The sequence below is a fragment of the Centropristis striata genome, chromosome 13, assembly GCF_030273125.1.
Source record: "Centropristis striata isolate RG_2023a ecotype Rhode Island chromosome 13, C.striata_1.0, whole genome shotgun sequence".
Taxonomy (NCBI): domain Eukaryota; kingdom Metazoa; phylum Chordata; class Actinopteri; order Perciformes; family Serranidae; genus Centropristis; species Centropristis striata.
In genome coordinates this window covers 20,966,144-20,991,414 of record NC_081529.1, presented here as the reverse complement: position 1 = coordinate 20,991,414, position 25,271 = coordinate 20,966,144, and the positions used below count along the sequence as shown (strand labels likewise).

The 25,271-nt window shown below is 36.6% G+C and overlaps 1 protein-coding gene across 2 annotated transcripts in view; it reads left to right on the top strand.

Moving 5' to 3' along the window:
* Positions 1-25,271, top strand: part of LOC131983237 (myosin-11-like) — a 47,964-nt gene that overhangs the window by 13,742 nt on the left and 8,951 nt on the right. For both annotated transcript variants that reach the window (XM_059347924.1, XM_059347925.1), the window contains 26 exons: positions 558-701; positions 1,551-1,646; positions 1,748-1,866; positions 3,019-3,171; positions 4,043-4,216; positions 5,725-5,898; positions 6,764-6,878; positions 6,961-7,148; positions 7,226-7,347; positions 9,288-9,357; positions 10,929-11,089; positions 11,782-11,890; positions 12,971-13,102; positions 13,200-13,406; positions 13,796-13,933; positions 14,027-14,150; positions 15,334-15,505; positions 16,723-16,935; positions 18,281-18,425; positions 19,516-19,722; positions 19,943-20,047; positions 20,677-20,829; positions 21,356-21,604; positions 23,836-24,048; positions 24,124-24,336; positions 25,054-25,215. In XM_059347924.1, the coding sequence (XP_059203907.1) occupies positions 558-701; positions 1,551-1,646; positions 1,748-1,866; positions 3,019-3,171; positions 4,043-4,216; positions 5,725-5,898; positions 6,764-6,878; positions 6,961-7,148; positions 7,226-7,347; positions 9,288-9,357; positions 10,929-11,089; positions 11,782-11,890; positions 12,971-13,102; positions 13,200-13,406; positions 13,796-13,933; positions 14,027-14,150; positions 15,334-15,505; positions 16,723-16,935; positions 18,281-18,425; positions 19,516-19,722; positions 19,943-20,047; positions 20,677-20,829; positions 21,356-21,604; positions 23,836-24,048; positions 24,124-24,336; positions 25,054-25,215 (4,058 nt within the window). The remainder of the gene's footprint in view (positions 1-557; positions 702-1,550; positions 1,647-1,747; positions 1,867-3,018; positions 3,172-4,042; positions 4,217-5,724; positions 5,899-6,763; positions 6,879-6,960; positions 7,149-7,225; positions 7,348-9,287; positions 9,358-10,928; positions 11,090-11,781; positions 11,891-12,970; positions 13,103-13,199; positions 13,407-13,795; positions 13,934-14,026; positions 14,151-15,333; positions 15,506-16,722; positions 16,936-18,280; positions 18,426-19,515; positions 19,723-19,942; positions 20,048-20,676; positions 20,830-21,355; positions 21,605-23,835; positions 24,049-24,123; positions 24,337-25,053; positions 25,216-25,271) is intronic.

Here is a 25,271-nt window from a genome sequence, read left to right as displayed (position 1 = left end):
TGCCACTGGAACACAGGAGACAATATATAATAGATATTTCAGAAGAAATTCAGCCGTTTCCAGCTTTACAGTCATTTACCACATTAACAATGTCTACACTGTATGTCTGATATTTTTTTAAAAATTTAAAAGTGCTTTTCTTTTACAAATAATTAATTGTGACCCCAAACTTTGAAGAAATTCAGTAAAATAAGAATGCTTTCAATAACATAAATGTTAATAGAACAGAATTTTATCAATTAACAAAATGCAAAGTGGGTGAACAGAAGAAAAATCTAAATCAAATTCATATTTGGTGACCACCATTAATAATAATGGTGAAGAACATTTGGTGCATCTGGAGTTCACTTCTTTTACTTTTTCTCTTGAAATAAAATGAACAAAAATGTTACAAAATTTTATTTACACATGTAAAAACTTGAGGAAGTTGTACTTACTTTCTTTCCCTGCCCTTTATACTTCTACTCCGTCAGTTAAAAGCTGTTTATATGGCTGAAGACTTGTAGACTCAGACACGTCTTTGTAGTTGTTTGAAGGTGCATCTTTTCTGTGTTTAGAGGAGCTCCTGCTGGAGGATTTCAGCGCCTACCGTTTCCTGGTGGCTGGTCACGTGGAGATCTCCGGTCAGGAGGACGATGAGATGTTTGAGGAGACTCTGGAGGCCATGGCGATCATGGGCTTCACCGAGGACGAGAGAATAGGTACAAAACTCCCAGAAAACTTACTTTTATTTCTATTTATTTCAAAGAGCAATCAACCGCAGCTGCTCTAGTGACATTTGACACCACTGAGAGAGAGAGAGAAAAACAGCTGAAAGTTCCCCTCGAACAGAAAGAACTTTTGGCCAAACCGTAGTTCCTGCCATTGAACTAACTTTGAGCATTCTGAGTTCTTCCTGAACGTCTACATATGTGTTTTGTGAAGAAAATCATATCTGTGCGTCCTACGCCCAAACTATAACTCTGACAGCTTTGGCAGACCAATGTGAGTGAGAAGAAGAATTTTCCTACGTGTCTATGTATAAATTATTTCTGTAGAGTGGCATCTGCAGCCTCGAGCCCAGTTGCCAAATGTATTTTTTGACAATTTTTTCTCTCCCTCACCACTCTAGCTATGATGTCATGTCAACTGTAGCCTCTCCATAGGGTAACATTGGAGGGATTTTTTGGCGTGTTTTTGACGAATAATTTGAAAACCTTTTGCTGAAACCCTTAGAGAGTCATAGCACACTTGTAATGGCCGAGCCGGTCGATTTGATACCTTTTTAGTGTATGTGGGACCAAAACTCTGGGAGGAGTAGTCGACCAAAAAAAACACGGAAGAATAATAGAAAGAAGCCTGGTGAATAACATTTAGTGTGCTCTTACACACACACTCAATAATAATAATAAATAATACATACATTTGTGGATCTGTGTTCTGGATCTTTTGTTACTGTTTGTGCATTATGTTTATGCTGGAGCAAAGACATGATGTCCAAATCCTCTAAAACTTCTGTAAGACATCCGTAATATATTAACGCACCGTCCTGATTGTCTTTCTGGCTGCAGGGATGATGAAGGTGGTGTCGACTGTGCTGCAGCTGGGAAACATCAAGTTTGAGAAAGAGAGGAACAGCGAGCAGGCGACGCTGCCCGACAACACCGGTAAACATTCTTAAAACATAAAACGACACCACAACTGTAAATTAAACATCTATAATCGACACTTCATCCCCCTCCGTCTCTTTGTTACCCATCAACCCCAGCTGCACAGAAGGTGTGTCACCTGCAGGGCATCAACGTCGTTGACTTCACCCGCGCCATCCTCACCCCTCGAATCAAAGTGGGCAGGGAGGTGGTGCAGAAGGCTCAGACCAAGCAGCAGGTAAACCTCGGTAACACAGGAAATAAAGGATCATAGAAACATTCAAGTTAAGTAACTGAGACTCAGAAAAGTCAAGTCAAGTCAACTTTATTTATCAGTGCTGCCATATGTACAGGACATACAGAGAATTTAAATTGTGTTTCCCTCTAATCCCCGATGTAAGTAAAATATACAAAATATAAATGTAAAAACATATATACAAGCAGAAAGACATCGCCGAAAAGACAGTGGCAAATCTGGAAGATGTAAATAGTATAAATAGCAGTGCTGTAGTCAAAACCACCTAAACAAAGACCAAGTCAATACCAAGACCACGGTGTATCGAGACCGAGTCAAGACCAAGACCAGTCCCAGCTGTCTCTGTTAGCGTTGCTTTGCAGAATTTACAAGTTGCTGTGTTTTCTTTTTTTTGTAGTCGTGCACAAAAAATCTTTGTGGCAGGTAACCAAATTTTAATGCAGACGAGTTGGCTGACATCTTCTCCTGTCACTAACATGCACTTTTGAGGGGGGCATGTGAAAGGAGGCGGGAGGGGTGACAGCCGTTAATGGTGACAACAATTTCAAATGATATATGAGTCATCTTATTGGTTGTACTCGAAGCAATACGACTTACGCAAAATCACAGTAATGATATTAACAAGTTACTCTAAAAATGCACAGTTGTGGTCTTGACCAGTCTTGAAATAAAATCCTGAGTCCACTTTGTCCGAGACCAAGACCGATCTTGAATACTATAACACTGATAAATAGTATAAATATGGAGGTATGAACAGATTGACAGTATAAATATGGCAAATAGTATCAGTATGGCAATATTGCACAGTATAAACAAAATTTTCAGTATAAATATAAATATGGCAGTATAAACATAATTTACAGTATAAACAGTGAGGTCTATCAAAAAAAATACAAGATGCATACAGTGTAAAACAGTTGTTGTACAGCAGTTGACTGTACACAGTGTAATTTGGTTTGCAAGAGTTTTTTAGAGTTTGTAAAGGGGGCTGCAGTTTACAATTGCATTTATTTCTGCAGTCACCCCCTGCTGGCCATAAGGGAGAATGCAGAAGTTTAGGGGTGAGATGGTGTTTGTGAAATCCTCCCAAAATTAATTCTAACAAGACATTCCTCCGTCATCACTTTCCTGCAGGCTGACTTTGCGGTGGAGGCTCTGGCGAAGGCGATGTACGAGCGTCTGTTTCGATGGATCCTGGCCAGAGTCAACAAGACGCTGGACAAGAGCAAGAGGCAGTCGTCCTCCTTCCTCGGCATCCTGGACATCGCCGGCTTCGAGATTTTTGAGGTGAGCTCTTCTTGAAAACATCAAACATTTGATCTCCAAATCCAGACGTCGTATACGTATAAACTTTGTAAATATAAGAACAAGTTGTGCACAAAAGATTCAGGATCATTTGAATCTTGGGTTTGATTTCAGTAGATTTTTGTAGCATTTTATACCATTTTTCCTTCATTGCATCTTCTTCTCTGTAATAGTAAGAGAAATATGTTTACTTATAATATAATCATATTCTTGGAAAGAAATGCTTGGAAAGGGATTGCAAACAGATTTAAAAACAGATTTGCAAAAGTGATAAATGCAAAAGAAAGATATCTGCATATAAACCTGATGCTTGAGGAGATATTCCTGATTAATTTCATTTTATTTTAGGTGTTTTTTTACCAACCAACCAACCAAAAAGTGTCAGCGCTGTACATTTTTTCACAATGATGTTATTCTGCAAAAAGGAATAAGATTTAACACATTTTTGGAGTAAATTGTATTAATTCATTTGTTTGTTTATTTGTTATTAACACATGAAATTCAAAAAATATATGTATATTTACGATTTTTAAAATCTAAAAATAGGAATGAATACATGTGAAAATTTGTTTGAAAACCTAATTAAAGTAGGAAAAAATTGTCAGTTTAGTAGTTCATTAATACATTTAGACAGTGAAGGTGCAGGGGAAGGGAATGCAAACCAAATTAAAAGTAGATTTGAACAACTTATGAATGCAAAATAAAGATCTGAATCTGCATTTCAATGAATGGTTGTGGAGATATTCCTGATTAATTTATTTTTATTTTAGGAGCTTTTTCCTGTAAACACAAGGTTTGTTTGGTTGTTTTTGTGTCCTTTTATCTCATCTCTGTGTATTTTTTTGCGCCTCAGGACAACTCCTTCGAGCAGATCTGCATCAACTACACCAACGAGCGCCTGCAGCAGCTCTTCAACCACACCATGTTCATCCTGGAGCAGGAGGAGTACAAGAGGGAGGGCATCGAGTGGAACTTTATCGACTTTGGCCTCGACCTGCAGCCCTGCATTGAGCTTATCGAGAGGCCGGTCAGTGAGGCACTGCAGACACAAAAAACCTGACAAAATCTACTTTCACCACCAGTTTGATGAGTCTAGAGGAGTTCTTATTAGAGCTTAACAGAGCCTATTCTTCCAACTTATTTTAAAAGGTATTTGCGAACAGTAGTAGAACTAGTAAACCAAAGAAAATCTTACATTTGGAGACAGCCTGTAGTTGGGAAATTAACATTAAATTCACTGGGGGGGGAAAGGGAATTCCTACAGCCAGTGTGACAATGTGATGCTTCCTCAAAACTTATTTTTATTCATCCACAAAACAAGAAAAACTTTCTTGACTGCACACTGTCTAACCTGCAGGACATATTTATTTCAACATTTGCAATAACAAATGAAAAGTGCAATAAATAGAAAGTGTGCTGGAGTCTTCTTTGGAACACATTTATGCACAAAATAGGAAAACACTTAGGAAAGCACAAATATTAATGTAGGAGAGGGAGAAGTAAATAAAATACAAAACATATAATATTTATTAAAAATTATATTTATTGCAACATTTTTGGGTGCTTTACATTCATCAGGAAAATTTAATGTTGCAATAAATATGTCTTTCTTGCAAGTAAACAGTTAACACATTTATGCACAAAACAAGAAAAACTTTGCACGAATATTTCCTTCCGCCAGGTCTGTAGGAGAAGGAGGAGTAGATAAAAAATACAAAGAAGACTCCTGCACACTGTCTGACCTTCAAGACATATTTATTGCAATATTTAAAATTGCAATAAATAATGTGTAGGAGAGGGAGGAGTAGATAAAAATAATAATAATAATATAATAATTACTAAATATTATATTTATTGAAACACTTTTGGGTGCTAGGCATTCATCTAGAAACTTAATTATTGCAATAAATATGTATTTCTTGCAAGTAAACAGTAAACAAATGTATACACAAAACAAGAAAAACTTTGCACAAATCTCCATAATATTTAAATTTAAAAAAATACAAAGACTGCATACTGACCTGCTGGACATATTTATTGCAACGTTTGCATAACAGACAAATGAGACATGCAATAAATAGAAGTCTCGCAAGCTAGAAAGTGTGCTAGAGTCTTTTTAGGAACACATTTATGCACACAATATCCACAAACAAGGCAAACTGTCTAACTTGCAAAAATTATATTTATATATATATATTTCATACTTCGCCATAATACGCCGTCGTAAACAGACAAATTAATGCACAAAATTTTAGAGAAGAAAAATGCCTTTTGTGGTCATTGAAAAATTCTTAGATCTTTTATTTAAACTCCTGAAAAGTGGGAGTTTTTATTTTTATTCAATGTAACCAAACAAATATAAACTTTTTTGACAAATTTAGTTAATTGTCGAGCCTAGAAAATACCATTTACAATCCTTAATAAGCACTGAGGAGATCTTTCTGTTACATGAAATTGACAGCATGAAGTCCTAACCTTGATTTAAAAATGATTTAAATGAGATATAATCTCTTAATCTGTGCCCGTATTTTGCAGAACAACCCTCCAGGCATCCTGGCCCTGCTGGACGAGGAGTGCTGGTTCCCCAAAGCCACCGACGTCTCGTTCGTGGAGAAGCTGCTGAACACGCATACCGGGCACGTTAAATTCTCCAAACCCAAACAGCACAAAGACAAACTGATGTTCACCGTCATGCACTACGCCGGCAAGGTGAGCATCACTTTCTTAGAGTAAATATAATCTAGGCCGGGGAGATTATATGATCGAGATTAGTGGTCGCGATTAATTTCAGGTCAATTACGGTGATCAGCTGTAAGCATATTTACTCGATCCAACATGTCGGTCAGAGTCGATCTTTTCCTGCTCCACTTCTGTTTATAAGTTGCCGGAGAAGTAAACGGAAAGGTGGAGCTAAAGAGCGTCTGTGTTTAGGGACCAGTCCAACTTATTATCCAGGTATACACCTAGATACTTATAACTTGGCACCACCTCCATGTCCACCCCACAGGTATTCACTGGCTGAAGAGGGGCTTGAGCCTGCGGAAATCTCTGATCATTTCCTTAGTCTTTGAGGTGTTCAGTAAGAGATAGTTCTTGTGACTCCAGTCACTGAAGGCTTTTATCAGATCCCTATATTCAGATTCCTGTCCATTCCTGATACATGCCACAATAGCAGTGTCGTCCGAGTACTTCTGGATGTGGCAGGACTCAGAGTTGTATTTGAGCCAACGCTGTACAGTGTGAACAGTGAAGCCCCTGAACTTGTGGAGCCCCTGTGCTGTTCATTAATGTCCCAGAAACACAGTTCCCATACGTTGTGGGTGTGTGACTGTCCCTTGCCCAGGGCTTGGTTCTGTTGGTCAGATAGGAGGTGAACCAGTTGTGTACTTTTTCTGAGATAATATAATCTACTTATCTTGGTTTCATTTGTTTTATTCAATTATAGGGATAGGATTTTTTTGTTCTTGAAATGAATAAACCTGAAAAGATGCGACAAAAAAAATGTTTTGGGTGCACAAATATACAGATAATCACGATCAGAATCAACAAACGTGACTTCTTTTTCCATTTCCAGGTCGATTATAACGCAGCTAACTGGCTGACGAAGAACATGGACCCACTGAACGACAACGTGACGGCTCTGCTCAACAACTCGTCCAGCAACTTCATCCAGGACCTGTGGAAAGACGGTCAGTCCTCAACACGTCCTCATTATATCACCACAAATTAATCTCTCATCATGGTGATTTAACACGGTTTTTAATCTGCCAGCGGATCGAGTCGTGGGTCTTGAGACCATCACCAAGATGTCGGAGAGCTCGGCGCCCACCAAGTCCAAGAAGGGCATGTTCCGCACGGTGGGGCAGCTGTACAAGGAGTCTCTGGGCAAACTGATGACCACGCTGCACAACACGCAGCCCAACTTCGTCCGCTGCATCATCCCCAACCACGAGAAGAGGGTTTGTTTATTCTCCAACAAAATAAAGATTTAATGTGAGCTAAAGCTGCAGTTTAAAGATCTTCTGCTGTGCTGCAGGCCGGGAAGATGGACTCCAACCTGGTGCTGGAGCAGCTGCGGTGTAACGGCGTGCTGGAGGGCATCAGGATCTGCAGACAGGGATTCCCCAACCGCATCGTGTTCCAGGAGTTCAGACAAAGGTGAGGGAAGCGTTTATACCAGGGGCTACATGTGGCTCTTCAGGCCGTCTGCAGTGCCTCCCTGTGGCAAAGAAATTATATGAAATGAAACAAACAATGAAATAATTCCTTACATTTTAATTTTCATTCATCGTTGGTGTAGGCCTAAAGCAATTTGTATTCTATAATTGGAAAAATGTGTAGCTTATATATGGCATTACAACTAAAATGTGGATCATGGCTTACAGAAGTCTACAGCCTGGTGCCTTAAACTCTACATTTTGCCAACTTCATGTCTCGTTTTGTGTTTCCCTTTCATTTCCATATTGTTTCTTTGGTGTCCAGTCTCTCATTTGTACTCTGGTCCTCGCTGCATTCTGACAAAATCATATTAACAAATGCCCATTAAGATCTGTTAGTAATGTTACACAACATACATGTAATAACTACAAATAAATATTATTTATTTAGGCTTATGTGTTAGGCTACAAATAAAAGTTCCTAAAATAAACATTATTTTTGTGGACACACAGTGCAATAATCCTGACATTAACTTGGTTTTAGCCATTGATTTATATGTTTTTCTGCAGTTCCTCTGTGTTACCACTAGGGGGCAACCAACGCTCATTATTCTAAATACACTCAGGTTGACTTTAAACTAAAAAACTTTGGTATTTATCAACCTGGACCCTGGATTTTCTGATGTTTTTGTGTCTAATGCCTCTTTTAACTACCAACAATAACCAGTGTTATCTGACACATCTTCAACCCTTCTTTTGTTAATTCAAACACAGGATTTACACGTCACAAAATGATGCATGTTTGTGGCATAACATGATGTAAATATAGTTCATGCAGCATCTTTGCTTTGGTAAAATGTTACGTGACTAATTGGGATACCAATTTAAAAACTGGTTCAGTATTGAGCAAGATATTCCTGCTGTTATTACAACAAGATACATAGTGTCTGTATTAACAATATACATGTAATAAATACAAATAAAATGCCCTAAAGTAAACTTTAACAAATTTTTGTTAATGCACAGCTCAATAATCCTGACATTAACTTGGTTTTAGCCACTGATTTTTGTTTTTCTGCAGTTCTTCACTGTGACCACTAGGGGGCAGCGAACGCTCATTATCCTAAACACACTCAGGTCGACTCTGAACTCAAGAAACACAAGTATACAAACTTTAAAACTATCAAAAAAGTGTGGATCTATCCAAATGGCAACAAAGTCCATTTAAAAACTACGTTTAATTTTAAAATTATTTCGATAATTTATATGTGCAATATTCTATGGTCCATATCCAACTGCTGACTCTGTCTACATTGTATATAATGTTCATAAGTTTTTTATTTTATTTTTGTTTTAAATTGTTAATATTTTATATTTTTTACTTGTTTATTTGCTAATACCTCTTATATTTTTTTTGTTTTTTGCTATCCACTTTGCTGCTGTAATTCTTGAAATTTCCTCGTTGTGCGACTAATAAAGGAAATCTTAATCTTAATCTTAAATAGAAGCTTTAGATCACTCATGTCTGGGACATTAACATTTTGTTTTTTACCTCAAATGAAAAACTTTGGTATTTATCAACCTGAACTTTATTTTCTAATGTTTGGTTATCCGGCACATCTTCAATTCAATTCAAACCAGTCAACACAAGATTTACACATCACAAAGTGATGCAAGTTTGTGGTATAACATGATGTAAATATAGTTCATGCAGCATTTTACTTTGGTAAAATGTTACGTGACTAATTGGGATAACAGTTTAAAAATTGGACCAGTATTGAGCGAGAACGCTGCAATATAATAATTCAATGTGATTCATCTTTATAGATCAGTCATAAACAGTTGCCATGTTTTCATGTATGAAATACAGAAGTTCCCCTTTAAATTAATCTTCATGTAATGTTCCAGTGGAGTGACACAGAGTGTTTTTCTTGTCTGCAGATATGAGATTCTGGCTGCGAACGCCATCCCAAAAGGTTTCATGGACGGGAAGCAGGCGTGCTGCCTGATGGTGAGCCGGATAATACTCAACATTCTTATATTGTTTGTTTGTTTTAGAAAACAATAAATGTTCAAACAAAACTTCAACAGCAACAGCTTTTCACAACTTTAATCAATGTTATTTAAATGTGAAATTTCTTGAAAATAATGTTGCAATAAGTCACAAGAAAAGCATTTGCAACAAAATATAGGAATAAAATGAAAAAAATAAACAGTAAATTTGAAAATTCATGGATAACAATAATAATTATATTTTAGCATTAAAAATATAATTTGGGCTAAAAAGCTTCATACATTTGTATTAACCATGAGAGAAACATAGAAAATGCATTTGGTAATTACCAATGCTTTGAATTTAGGACAGCTGTCAATACATTTTTTTAAATATAATAATATTTAGGTATTACAATAAAAACAGAAAAAGTAAGGTACAGTACAGAAAATAGTGAGGAAAACAGTGAGATATCATACATGTAATTTATTGAATATACATTTCTAAAACAGGACTGTAAATTGAGTACTTTATAGATATTTACTGTCCAAAAAGTACACATCTGTGTTACAAAATAGAGTTTGCAAAAGCAGAATTTTCTTCCTTGTAACTCCTCAAGAGTCTTATTATTTTGGCTGCAACTAACTATTTGGTTTTTTAATCAATTTTTTTACTACTTATAATACTTTTTGTTTCGTCTATAATGTATATATTTTTTTAAAGTAAAAATGAAATTCTACAAAATGTAACATTTGCCCAGAGCCCACAGTGACATAGAAATTCATAAAAAAAATGTTTTAGGAAAATAATACAGAAATAAATAAGATTTGGAAAATAAACAGAGGGGAAAATGCCAAAGAAAAATTATTATAAAATATAAAAACAATGTTTTAAATAAATAACCAAAATGCAAAAATAATAGATACAATTAAAAGTTAATAATGAAAAAATATGTAATAGAAATAAAGGGAAAATTAATATAGGAAAGTAAATAAATAGGGGAATTACTACAAAGGTAAATAAATACAGAAAACATATTATTATTTTATTATTGTTTAGTTTTATTTTATTATTTTTGTTTTATTTATTTATATATTCATTCATATTTTAAAATTTATTTTTTAATGGGTTTTTTAAGTATTATTACACAGCGAGAGTACAGAGAGTTTCTTATATTTGGGCTGCAACTTACTATTTATTTATTTATTCATATATTTATTCATTTTTACAGTTAATTACTTTTTGTTTCGTTGAGAATATATTTATAAATAAATAAATAGAGTAAAAATAATTTTATGTATATATATATATATATATATATATAAACAACATTTTAAATAAATAAACAAATTGCAAAAAATGTATACATTTATAATTTAATAAGAAATAAATAAATAAAAGGATAATTAATGAGGAAAGTAAATAAATAGGGGAACTACTACAAAGGTAAATAAATGAAGAAAACAGATGTACAATTTAGCTGCCATTAAATATAGTGGACTAAAGAGTAAAATGCAAATCTGTGTTACAAAATCTCCCCTGTGACTCCTCTCGTCTCCTCTTCTCTCGTCTCGTCTCGTCTGGTGCAGGTCAAGCACCTGGATCTGGATCCGAACCTGTTCCGCATTGGTCAGAGTAAGATGTTCTTCAGGACTGGAGTCCTGGCTCAGCTGGAGGAGGAGAGAGACCTCAAACTCACCGTCATCATCATCGCTTTCCAGGCGCAAGCCAGAGGTTTCCTGGCCCGCAAGTAAGAGAAACTGTTAGAAGCTGTTAGAATTTACAACAGTATTTGTTTTCAGCTACTTTATACTTCTATTCCACTTCAGAGGCAAATATTTCACTTTTTACTGCACTACATTATCTGACAGCTTTAGTTACTTTGCAGGTTCATAATAATAAAAAAAAATATATAATGTGTTATTATTATTATTTGTTATGTGTTATATTATATATAAGAGCTCCACATTTACCAGCTTGAACATTAAAATGATTCCAATGTACAGTCATGGAAAAGATGATTAGACCACCCTTGTTTTCTTCAATTGATTGTTAATTTTTAATGCAGATGGCTGATAAGAGTTTAATTTAAGAGCTGATATCTAGACATTTCCATGGTTTTCTTGATAATAACCAAAACCATAATCAAGAAAACCATGGAAAATGTCTAGATATCAGCTCTTAAATTAAACTCTTAGCATCTATTTTTGTTTTTTTCATTATATTTGTCCAAACAAATGTACCTTTAGTTGTACCAGGCATTAAAATGAACAAGACATTGAAGAAAACAAGGGTGGTCTAATAATTTTTTCCTGTATAATAAGGGCCTTTTTGCATTATGAGTACTTCTACTTGTCACAGAGTATTCTACGCTGTAGTATTGGAAGAATTACTCAGTTTGCATTTGGTCTTAATTCGTGTTTTGTTTTTTGTTGTTTTCAGAGCGTTCAGTAAACGTCAGCAGCAGCTGACGGCCATGAAGGTGATCCAGAGGAACTGTGCCTGTTACCTCAAACTCAAGAACTGGCAGTGGTGGAGGCTCTTCACTAAGGTCAGACACACACACACACACACACACACACACACACTTACACTGTCACACACACACACACACACAGACACACACACACACACACACACTGTCACACACACACACACAGACACACACACACACACACACACACACACACGCACACTGTCACACACACACACACACACACACACACACTTACACGCACACTGTGTCACACACACACACGCACACGCACACTGTCACACACACACACACACACACACACACACTTACACTTACACTGTCACACACAGACACAGACACACACACGCACACTGTCACACACACACACACACACACACACACACTGTCACACACACACACACACACACAGACACACACACACACACGCACACTGTCACACACACACACACACACACACACACTTACACGCACACTGTCACACACACACACACGCACACTGTCACACACACACACACACACACACACTTACACTTACACTGTCACACACACACACACACACAGACACAGACACACACACGCACACTGTCACACACACACACACACACACACACACACACACACTTACACGCACACTGTCACACACACACACACACACATATAGACAGACACACACACAAACACATAGGCACACAGTCACACACACAGTCTAACACACACACACACACACACACACACACACAGATACACACACATAGACAGACACACACACAAACACATAGGCACACAGTCACACACACAGTGTAACACACACACACACACACACACACTGTAACACAAACACACACAAACACACACATATACACACAATATAGACACACACACACACAGATGGTCATACATTCACACATACGCACGCACACACGCACACACACACACATTGTTTTCATCATGCATTTGACATCCAAGTTTAATAGAAATTAACAGGAGCAGATAAGAGTGTTACAAGTTATTTGGGAGATATAAATAAAGTTACATGATTGTCAAACACATGAAACATTAGTACAACATTATAAATGTTAAACATGAGTTGTGTGTGTGTGTGTGTGTGTGTGTGTGTGTGTGTGTGTGGTTCAGGTAAAGCCCCTGCTGCAGGTCACCAGACAAGAAGAAGAGATGGGTCAGAAAGAGGAGGAGCTGAAGGCGGCGAAAGACGTGGCGGTGAAGGCCGAGGCCGAGCTGAAGGACATCTCACAGAAACACACACAGGTGACGAAAAAACAACATGATGAAACCTGCAATACTGTCTTAAAAGCTCCAGAAATGACAGGAGTGTGTGTGTGTGTGTGTGTGTGTGTGTGCGCAGCTGATGGAGGAGCGGGTACAGCTGGAGACGAAGCTCCAGGCGGAGACGGAGCTGTATGCCGAGGCGGAGGAGATGAGGGTGCGCCTGGAGGCCAAGAAGCAGGAGCTGGAGGAGGTGCTGCACGAGATGGAGTCGCGTCTGGAGGAGGAGGAGGAGCGCAGCAACGGTCTGCAGCACGAGAGGAAGGAGATGGAGCAGCAGCTGCAGGTGGACACAGTTAACATTATTATATATTTTTTTATTTTTCATATTGTTATAATAATTCTTATTAGGGCCACGGGGCAATCGCTCCGAGCAATAGCTGTAGGGGCCAGTTAACATTTATGTTTTGTATTTTAGCAGCTTCCATGCTCCAAACTCACAGAGATTCATTTATAAAAATACTAAATATTTTATATATATAATTTTAATTAATTAATTAATTTTTCATTTTTTACATTTTATTTAACAGTTATTGAAAGTAACTATTACATGTAGCTGCCATTAAATATAGTGCAGTAAAGAATAAAATATTTCCCTTGTAGCTCAAAAAGCACAAGCACCTCATTGTTGTATTTATTTGGCGTACATGAGTAAATATATTTGTGTTTTTGCAGCTGATGGAGGCCCACATCGCAGAAGAAGAAGATGCTCGTCAGAAGCTGCATCTTGAGAAAGTTTCTGTGGAGGGAAAAGTGAAGAAGCTGGAGGAGGACGTTCTGATCATGGAGGACCAGAACAACAAACTGCACAAGGTACAAACACCTCAGCACTTCACTTTAGTGTTGTTTCAGGTGTTTAATACGCTATATGAAACACACTGCACTGATCTGAACATGTGTCTATAGGAGCGGAAGCTTCTGGAGGAGAGGATGGCCGACATGAGCTCCAACCTCGCCGAGGAGGAGGAGAAGTCCAAAAATCTGAGCAAACTGAAGGCCAAACACGAGTCCATGATCTCAGACCTGGAGGGTCAGTCTGCAAACTGATTTATTATTTACTCTTTAGTAGCCTAAATTTACTTTTACTCCTTTCTGTTTAGATACAGTCATGGAAAAATTATTAGACCACCCTTGTTTTCTTCAGTTTCTTGTTCATTTTAATGCCTGATACAACTAAAGGTACATTTGTTTGGACAAATATAATGATAACGACAGAAATAGCTGATAAGACTTTAATTTAAGAGCTGATATCTAGACATTTTCTATGATTTTCTTGATAATAACCAAAACCATTATCAAGAAAACCATTTAAAATGTCTAGATATCAGCTCTTAAATTAAACTCTTATGAGCTATTTTTGTTGTTATCAATATATTTGTCAAAACAAATGTACCTTTAGTTGTACCAGACATTAAATGAACAAGAAATTGAAAAAAAAAGGTGGTCTAATATTTTTTTCCTTGACTGTATGTAGAAGAACAAAGCCGACTTTTTTCTCTCTTTTGTATTGAAATAAATGGAAACAAACTATTTCCTTTGAGAAGAATAAAATAATTACTACGCACACACAAAGTGTACAGTAGAACACTGAATAACTTTAGCACAGGAGAGGAGTTCGTCAGTCTGCAAATACTGCTTTATTCAATATTTTTATTGGCCTCAATTTACTTTTACTCCTGTCTGTTTGGATATGTAGAAGATGAATACAGCTGATTAATCAGATTTTAATTAAATTCAGTTTATTTCGATTCAAATAAAAGCTCTCTCTGTATTAAAATACATTTAAAAAAGTAAAATTTCCTTGTAAAACACAATAAATACAAAGTACACAGAGTGCACAGAAGCCAAGTTAAACACCTTACAGCACAGGAGAGGAGTTATATTTTAGATATTCTTCATAATTTTTAAAAGAGTTACAGCAACACAACTCTAGTCAATTAACTCTTTGATGTCTTTTTTAGCCTTGCATTTGGATTTGTGTTTGTGAGATTTAACCCATGAAATAGGAAGATTAGAAATAATGTTTATGGCTGAGAACTGACATTATATTCACCTTCTATGATGTCAAAACATTTCCAATCAGTTCTTCTTCTCCATGTGATGATTTACTGTAAAGTTGGCCAGTGATATTAACTGCAGGAACATAGAGTTTTCCATCTTTAAACACGTGAAATAAATCTCTCTGAATTTTGTTGTGAATCTTTGTGGCGCAGTGCGTATGAAGAAGGAGGAGAAGGGTCGTCAGGACATGGAGAAGGCCAAGAGGAAGGTGGAGGCGGAGCTCGGCGACCTGCAGGAGCAGCACGCCGACCTGCAGAACCAGCTCGCTGAGCTCCGGGCACAGCTGGCCGCCAAGGAGGAGGAGCTGCAGGCCACACTGGCACGGTGAGCAGTTTACAATAATATTTGAAGAAATTGATCAATTAAATATTTATTTATTTGTTTGTTTGTTTGTTTGTTTGTTTGTTTGTTTAAATTTTTCATTATTATTATTATTATTATATTTGTTGTATGTATTCTGAACTGTTCACAAGCCAATTTGGGATTTAAATTGAGAATTGTTCTTTTTCGGGTAGGATGGGATTGTGGGAGGGATAAAAAGAAAGAAAGAAAGAAAGAAAGAAAGAAAGAAAGAAAGAAAGATTAAAGAATGGAAGCCATCTCTTTCACATGACACTGCTATGTTGTTGACTGTAAAATTGCTTTCAATAAAAAAAAGTCAATAAAATAAAAGAAATTGATGAATTAAATTGTCAATAATCCCACAAAGTGTAACATTTGTCCAGAGCTCATAGGGACATCTTCAGATCGTTTTGTTTAACCAGAAATACAAGAAATGTATTTAAGAAATTGAAAAAAATAATAAAAATACATTTAAAAAATGTATTATATTTTAAAAAACAAATGCAAAAAATAGATGCATTTAAAAGTTAAAAGTTAAATTAATAAATACAAAAAATTTAATATAATATTTGTTTAATCCATGTCTTAATTTTTCCTGTATGTACAGTTGATACCTTTTTTTCACATATTGTTTTTGTTTTTATTGGATTGTTCTCTTCTGATTAGATTATTTTTCTGCTCATTTTGTGTGGTTCTTATAGTTTCCTCTTTTCTTAATTTTGTAAAAAATTTAAATAATCAATATATGTCACATTTGACCAAATATTTCAGAAGAAATACATGCTAAAAATAGATGCATTAAAAAGTTATAATAATTACAAATATTAAATAATAAATAAAATAGTTTATAATGAAAAATAGGGGGCTTATGAAAAAGGTAAATAAAGAAAAAAAACTATAAATAAAAATATAAATGTATGTCATATTTTATCAAGAACTTAAGAAGTGCTTGTCTTATTTAATCAATAACTAAATGCCTTCATTTATATTTTATATTACAACATTTACTGCTGTATTCAAATCCCTCTAGAAATGTGTAATTATTTCACTGTAGAAAAGTCCTCCAAGGTAGTTTTTATTTTTTTATTTTCTTTATAAAAATGTAAACAAACAGGTTCCCTTATTGTAGCTGACTCCGTTTCCACTCAGACATAAGATTCAATGGTAAACGGAATTGAAACCTGTGTGTTTGTGTCCAGGTTGGAGGAGGAGAGTAACCAGCGCGGGTCGGCGGTGAAGCGAGTCCGGGAGCTGGAGGTTTTGATCTCGGAGCTGCAGGAGGACTTGGAGGCGGAGAGGGCGGCGAGGGGGAAGGTGGAGGCGGCGCGGCGGGACCTGGGTGAGGAGCTGAACGCTCTCCGCACCGAGCTGGAGGACAGCCTGGACACCACCGCCGCGCAGCAGGAGCTACGGTCTGTACACATACAAGCTGTTGAGACCGTTTCAATTGAATTATCATAAAAGTAATAATAATAAAATTCCATAGCACCTTTTTACAAGGAATGAAGCTCAAAGTGCTTTAAGATAATAATAAATAACCTGAACTAGACCTGGAATTAACATAAAAACAGGGATAATATAAAATAAAATGGAAAAAACCCACTTCATAATGTCTGCATTGCATTATGAATATAAAATGGAAAATTAAATCCACTGAATAATAATAAAAATAATAATAATAATAATAATAATAATAATAAAAGTACAAAAAAGCAAATACCAATTACAATGATAAGATAACTTAATCTTCTTTTTGAAGAATATTATTTTATTTTAGTTACTGGTATAAAAAAATGTTTTGATTACAATAGACCTGGAATTAACTTAAAAACAGGAATAATATAAAATAACATGGGAAAAACCCACTTCATAATGAAAATAAAAAAGATAAAAATTTTAAATTTTAAAAAATATACATAGAATGCATAGCATAATTTATATATAATATAATATTTCAAAAATATAAGAAATAAAAAATCAAACCCACAAAGTAAAAATAAGAAATAAAGTTTAAAAAAAAAAAAAAAAAAAAATATATATATATATATATATATATATATATATATATATATATACATAGAATGCATTATGAACATAAAATGGAAAAATGGAAAATAAAATCCACTGAATAATAATAATAATAATTATATTATTATTATTATTATTATTATTATTATTATTAATAATAATAATAATAATAGTTTATTTTATTATTATTATTATTATTATTATTATTATTATTATTAATAATAATAATAATAATATTACTACTACTAATAATAATAATTATAATAATAGTAATAATAATAATAAATCAAATAAAGGTACAAAAAAGCAAATACCGAGTTAAGGGCTAGAGTGAAAAGATAACTTAAGCTTATTAAGCTTTAAAGAATATTATTTTAGTTACTGGTAAATTTTGGGCAAATTTGGGATTTGAAACAAAACCTTAGCACATGTGAAAGTTTTCATACTTTTCACTCACTCACTCACTTTTCATAATCAAAAATATAAGTAAAATAAAATAAAAATGTTCTTTGATTTTGATTTATTGAATAATTATGAGTCATTGCTGATGTTTAAAAGATACTTTTAATGTCTCACAGCATGTTTGTGCAGAACAATAAAACACTGTCATCTGCATAGAAGCAGATGTTTTTAAACAAGACTTCTGGTGCCGCTGTCGGGCGTGTTGATGCTGATGTTGTGTGTGTGTGTGTGTGTGTGTGTGTGTGTGTTTCTGTGTGTGTCTGACAGAGCGAAGCGAGAGCAGGAGGTCGCCATGCTGAAGAAAGCCATGGACGACGAGGGGCGGAGCCACGAGGCCCAGATCCAGGACCTGAGACAGAAACACGGCCAGGCAGTGGAGGAGCTCAGCGAGCAGCTGGAGCAGGCCAAGAGGGTACACACACACACACACACACACACACACACACAACCAAACCCTTAACTCTGATCTGACCCACTTTACATTACAACTTATGTTATAGTGTAGAAATACTCAAACTTTTTTGTTAAAGGACCCACCAAGAAACTGTAAAAACAGGTTTTATCGTGTGAGTTTGAACTTTCCAGTCCTTGAAGGCATCATGGGTTACTTACTCAAGTTTCCATGAGGAAAAAGTGACCAAAACTTGTGTTAAAATGTTGACATTTGTGTCAGAATCTCTTTATTCTACATGTGGCATTTAAAATAAAGCGTTTGCACGAACCAGATCCTGTTAAAAATATTCAATTCTGCTCCTCAGAGACACTGTGAAGACATGAATGATTCTGCTGAGAAATAATATTCACTGACAATCTGTTTACACAGAGCAGAGAGGAGCGGACAGGAGAGGCTGCTTACACAGAGCAGAGAGGAGAGGACAGGAGAAGCTGAAAACATGACAATACTTCAATTTGTACAACATGTGGAGAAAACTGGTTTTACAACATTCGTAACACTTGTGCGCACTTAGATAAGCGTTTATATATAAATTCTGTTTGTTTTTTTTCAAAACAGAAAAAACAATTTAACAGAAAAAACTTCTTACTTCCATAGAGCTGCAGGACTTCTTGATTTTATATATTGCAGTGAAATACAAGGACACAGTGAGAATGTAAAAAGAGCAAAAGAAAAGACTGAATCTGCTTGTTGGGCTTTTAGGGGGTTAAAAGTTTATAATATTATGATCTGATTATATGAAGACAAGTTGTGGCAGCAATTTTGGGGTTTGTTCAGCACATTTGAAGTGAAATTTTACCATTTTGTTAACATCAAGAATTGATCAAAATGGTCAAAAATCCCTCCAGAATCCCACATTAGGACACCAAGACCTTGAGGAACATAGAAAAACAATATTGAATGACAATATCAATAACAACACAACATACCAACATAGATAAAAGTCAATAAATTGTCTGTTCACCTAGTTTTTGTTTCATGTTGAATGAATGCAAATATAAAAGCAGACAGAAAAACTAAAAGAACCCCTCCCCGTCTCTCCGTCCAGGTGCGAGCCGGTCTGGAGAAAGCCAAGCAGGCTCTGGAGAAGGAGTCCTCGGACCTGAGCGCCGACCTGAGGTCCCTCGCCAGCGCCAAGCAGGACGTGGAGCACAAGAAGAAGAAGGTGGAGGGCCAGCTGAACGAGCTGCACTCACGCTTCAACGAGAGCGAGCGGCAGAGGACGGAGCTCGGCGAGCGGGTCTCCAAGACCACCGTGAGTCACCAGAACACACTGAGGCGCTAAAGATCAAACTATAAAGACATGTAGATACTGTCTGTATCATAGTATACTTCACAGTATATACAGATTAAGGTAAAAAGGACTCACTGTTAGTTAATCCTGATTTAAATGTTGGTAGGATAGAATATAGAACGAAGGAGAAAACTACATATTTCAGATGTCAACATTTAATCTTTTGTCTGATGTTTGTCAGATGGAGCTGGAAAGCGTGACGAGTCTGCTGAACGAGGCGGAGGGAAAGAACATCAAGCTGAGCAAAGATGTCTCCGGTCTGTCCTCTCAGCTGCAGGACACTCAGGTGAGAGACGCCACGGAGACACACACCTCTTTATAAAGTTGTACTTCTGTTGGGAGACTGAGTGGTCTGCAGTGGACCAACACTCAGTGCAATTGGGTATATACAGAAATACTTAAATTGAATTTAATACCTTTTAATACCTTTTCATAATACCTTCAGAATATTTTTTAATACCAACACGACATTGATCTGCAGCTGTAGCAGAAACCTTTTTAACTTCATTGTTGGAGGTAACTAATTATAAAGTAACAGATTAATTTTTTCAAACTTTTCTGTAAGGGTTATTTGTCCTCTGGATTGTGTGCGCGTGTAAATATCAAGCAGTTTTTATCAACCAGATAATAATGCTTTGTGTGATCTTTTGATCATTAATGTACAACATTTGCTAATCCTTTGCAGGAGTTTTCAATCAATTGTTTGTCACAGAGACAATATATTTAATGTTCAAACTGATTAACTTTTGTTGTAAAAGCTGTAAAATAAGAATGCTTTCAAAAATAGGATTCAGCTAGGGGTTTATATTCCAGGGACCATGAATCTCTGTATGAAATTCCACTTATTTTGAGATATTTTAGTCTGGAAAAAAGTGTTGGATCCCCACCTGACGCCTCCTCATGTTTCTCCTGCAGGAACTGCTGTCGGAGGAGACGCGTCAGAAGCTGAACCTGTCGGGACGTCTGCGTCAGATGGAGGAGGACAGGAACAGCCTGATGGAGCAGCTGGAGGAGGAGACGGAGAGCAAGCGGGCGGTGGAGCGGCAGATCTCCAGCCTCAACATGCAGGTCAGTCACTTCACACGGAGATTAAACTGTTTTTTGGGGGGGGTTTTTTAATAATATTTTTTATTGGAAATTAGCATTCATAAGCATCAGTACAAGACATAACTTATTCCACACACAGCTGTTTTCCACATTTTTGTTTTTTAAAGGGTACAGTAGAACAAAGAACCACAAAAAAGACAACCCCCAAAGCAAAACTAAAAATAAATACAATACAATAAAAAAAACAGTGTTATAATAATATAAAGGGAGGCAAAAGAGCAGAGAAACAGAAACATTAACAATTATACTAATAATAGCAATACATAAATAAACACAGGATGCCGAGTGTGCTCATTAAAAAAAATAAAGATAAAAAAAATACCTTAATAAAATAAATGAAAATTGGATGCATCAAATCGACTCAGTTGGGGTCCAGAGAGGTGAGGGTGCTCACATATGTGATGAGATGAAACAGTTTGAGACAAATCAGGTGTTACTAAACTAAAGAAAAACTCCTCTAATCTCTCACCGTTTCACCTCTCATCAGCTTTCCGACTACAAGAAGAAGCTGGACGAGACGTCGGGGACGGTGGAGCTGCTGGAGGAGGGGAAGAAGCGTCTGCAGCGCGAGCTGGAAGCCGCCAACAGCGAGTATGAGGAGAAGGCTTCGGCCTACGACAAGCTGGACAAGAGCCGCAGCCGCATGCAGCAGGAGCTGGAGGACGTCCTGATGGACCTGGACAGCCAGCGGCAGCTCGTCTCCAACCTGGAGAAGAAGCAGAAGAAGTTCGACCAGGTCTCAGCTTTACTTTCTGGCTTAGAGATTAGACAAGTGGTTCCCAAATGGTGTGCCGTGGAATTTTTTGACAACCACACACTATTAATGCAGTTAGACTCACAGCAGTGTTGCCAAAATGAATCCCTGCTACTGGCAGCAGGAGATCATCATGTCCTCATACCTAAATGTAGTAATTGTTATTTTAAACACCTGGTTAATGTTGTCAAAACGTCGCAGGTTGTTTAGCTTTAGGCACAAAAAGAGTTAGATGGAGGTGCTGTGGCTTGCACCTGCTGAAACCACCAATAATGACTCATATGAGCCTTTGATCATAATGACACATGTCATGGATCATTTGGGGAAAAAAACACAAGAAATCCTACATAACCCTTTATCAGTCAAATAACTATATTTGGCAACTTCAGGTAATATTTCGAGAAAAAAGTTGCAAATTTACTAGAAAAAAAGTTGCAGATTTAAGAGATTTAAAGTGGCAAATCTGTGCGAAAAAAGTTGGCGATTTACGAGAAAAAAAGTGGGAAAAAAGCAACTTTTTTTTCTCCCAGATTCACCACTTTAACCCTTAATAGGGCACTCATTGAAATTCTTGCAAATTCCAAATTTCAACCCTAGAGAATATTGGAGGATATTACATATTGCCAGAATGTGTAAAAAAAAAACATACGAAAATAATATTTTGAGCAAAAAGTTTACGAGATTAAAGTGGCAAATCTACGAGAAAAAAATGCGTAGATTTATGAGATTTAAAGTGGTGAATCTGGGAGAAAAAAGTTGCTTTTTTCCCACTTTAAATCTCTTAAATTTGCAACTTTTTTCTCAAAATATTACCTGAAGTTACCAAATATAGGTCTTTGCCTGATAAAGGGATAAACATATGGTTTGCAGTTGTTAAAAAAAAAAAAATGTCATTAAATTTAGGCTACAAAACCACTCATCTAGGTTTAGGTCAAACATTTCTAGTAAGGCTTTATAAAATACAGTTTAAACAGTAAATAAATGCTGGAAGTAAAGTAGTTACAAGGTCAAGGTGACTACTGGAAGTAGTACTGAAAGCATTAATTCAGGTTTGCCTTGAGATTTTGGTTTGCACTTTGATGTGACTTGGGCACAACAAGTTTGAAAACCACTGGATTAGACAACAATGGGGGAAAGTGTTTAAGGAGAAATTTAATCTTCTATTTTTATTAGCTCCAGACATTCTTCACACAATCAAAAAAAACAACAATAACATTATTTTTTATTAGAGGCTGCTGTTTAAATAGTAAAAAAGACTTTCTGAGTTCATGTTTCTACGTTTAGAAAACCTTTGGATCAATACGTTTCATGTTTATTTAGTTACTTTTTTTTTATGAAAAAATGGGTCTGATTTTGTATTTACAGAACTGTGCAAAAGTCTGAGGCAGCTGTGAAAAATGTATGCTTTTTGAAGGCAAAGGGTGTTCACACCAGATATTGATTTGATTTACATTTTTTCTTCTGTTCACTCACTTTGCAATTTGTTTGCCTAAAACTTTTGCACAGTACTGTATTGACCCAATTTTAATACTTTCATCAATTATTATGGTTTATTAAACTACAAAACCTCTTAGCTGTGGTTCAGATTTTATTTACAGGTGCATCTCAATACATTAGAATATGATAGAAAAGTAAATTTCCAGTAGTTCAAGTCAAATAGCCCCAACCAAGTATTGAGTAATATAGATGGACATACTTTTCAGAGGCAAACATTTCCATATTAAACATTTTTGAGACACTGAATTTTAGGTCTTCATTAAATGTGAGCCATAATCATTATAATTAGAAGAAATTAAATAAATGAAGACATTAAATGTTTCATTCTGTTTGTAATGGATCTATATAATGTGTTATTTCCACTTTTTGAATTTAATTACTGACATAAATAAACTTTATATGATATTCTAATTCATTGAGATGCACCTGTATGTGAAGAATTTGTAAGATGATGCAATAAATGACATCACAATAAGAAAAAGACAAACGATCCTATATAAAAACTCTCTGTTTACTTTTATCTATTTTTTTTAGGTCTGTATATTTTTTAAGTTTGTTGATTTTCAGAAGTTCAAATATTTAGCTATTTCTACTATTTTTACATACATCTTTACTTATATTTTTTTTAATTCTTGATCGAATGACTGTAGTGAAACCGATTTTATTTCTGCTTCTGATTCTGACCTCCTTTCTCTCATCGTCCTCGTGTGGGTCAGATGCTGGCGGAGGAGCGCGCCGTGTCTTGTAAGTTTGCGGAGGAGCGGGACCGGGCGGAGGCGGAGGCCAGGGAGAAGGAGACGCGGGTGTTGGCTCTGGCCCGAGCGCTGGAGGAGAACCAGGACGCTCTGGAGGAGGCGGAGAAGACGATGAAGGTGCTCCGATGTGAGATGGAAGATCTGATCAGCTCCAAGGACGACGTGGGGAAGAACGTGAGAGTCTGAACACGAAGCATCACTTTATTTTTACCACAGACGGTTTCTGATCTTGTCTCCGTCCTCCGGCAGGTCCACGACCTGGAGAAGGCGAAGCGCGGGCTGGAGGCCATGGTGGACGAGATGAGGACGCAGATGGAGGAGCTGGAGGACGAGCTGCAGGTGGCCGAGGACGCCAAGCTGCGCCTGGAGGTCAACAGCCAGGCGCTCCGGGCGCAGCACGAGAGGGAGCTGCACGGCCGCGACGACCTGGGGGAGGAGAAGAGGAAGCAGCTCCTCAAACAGGTCAGAGCAAACGCCACCTTCCTGCATCAACACGGACGTTTGTGGCCTCATAATGTTTCGGTTTTGGGTGCATTTTTTGGCAGTTTTATGGCTTTATCTATTTTCTCATGTTCTCCCTATGGGGGCAAACACATGCTGTTTTCCTTCTGTTTTATGGAACTCTGCAGGGTACGGTGGCCCTGAAGTGCAAATCACGACAACAAATCAGAAAACACAACGACAAATTAGAAAACACAACAACAAATCAAAAAACACAACAACAAATCAGTGGAGAATAATATTTATATCAGTATTTTTATTTTTTTTAACTGACACTGCACAAAAAATAAAAATGCAGACTGTGGAATTATTTATCAATGATTTATTATTATTATTATTATTATTTTTATTTTTATTTTTATTTTTTGTAATCATTCTCTCATTTTTCTAAATCACCTTCTGTTCTCTGTTTTCTTCTTTAAAAAAAGTCGTCTTCTCACCTCAGGTTTTACTGTTTTCTATTCTAATGCACCTTTTGGTTTGATTTTAACTCATGCAGATGTCGTGAATGAAGTGGCAGGAGGGACAATAAACGGCCTTAATCTAAATAAATAAAGTAAAATGAGCAGATAGCAGGTGTTGTTACCGTAAACACTTTTAAACACTTTTAATCCCACTGTGATCCTCTCTGACCAAATAAACATCTGCAAAATAACTCTGACTCTTGGGCTCCGTCAGGTGCGTGAGCTGGAGGCGGAGCTGGAGGAGGAGAGGAAGCAGCGCGGCCAGGCGTTGGGCGGCAAAAAGAAGCTGGAGGGCGAGCTGAAGGACCTGGAGGACCAGATGGAGGCCACGGGCCGCGGCCGCGACGAGGCCGTCAAGCAGCTCCGCAAGATCCAGGTCAGCAGAACGATTTAATATCTGAAAAAGGAGTCAAAGAGCTTCCTGTAACTTCT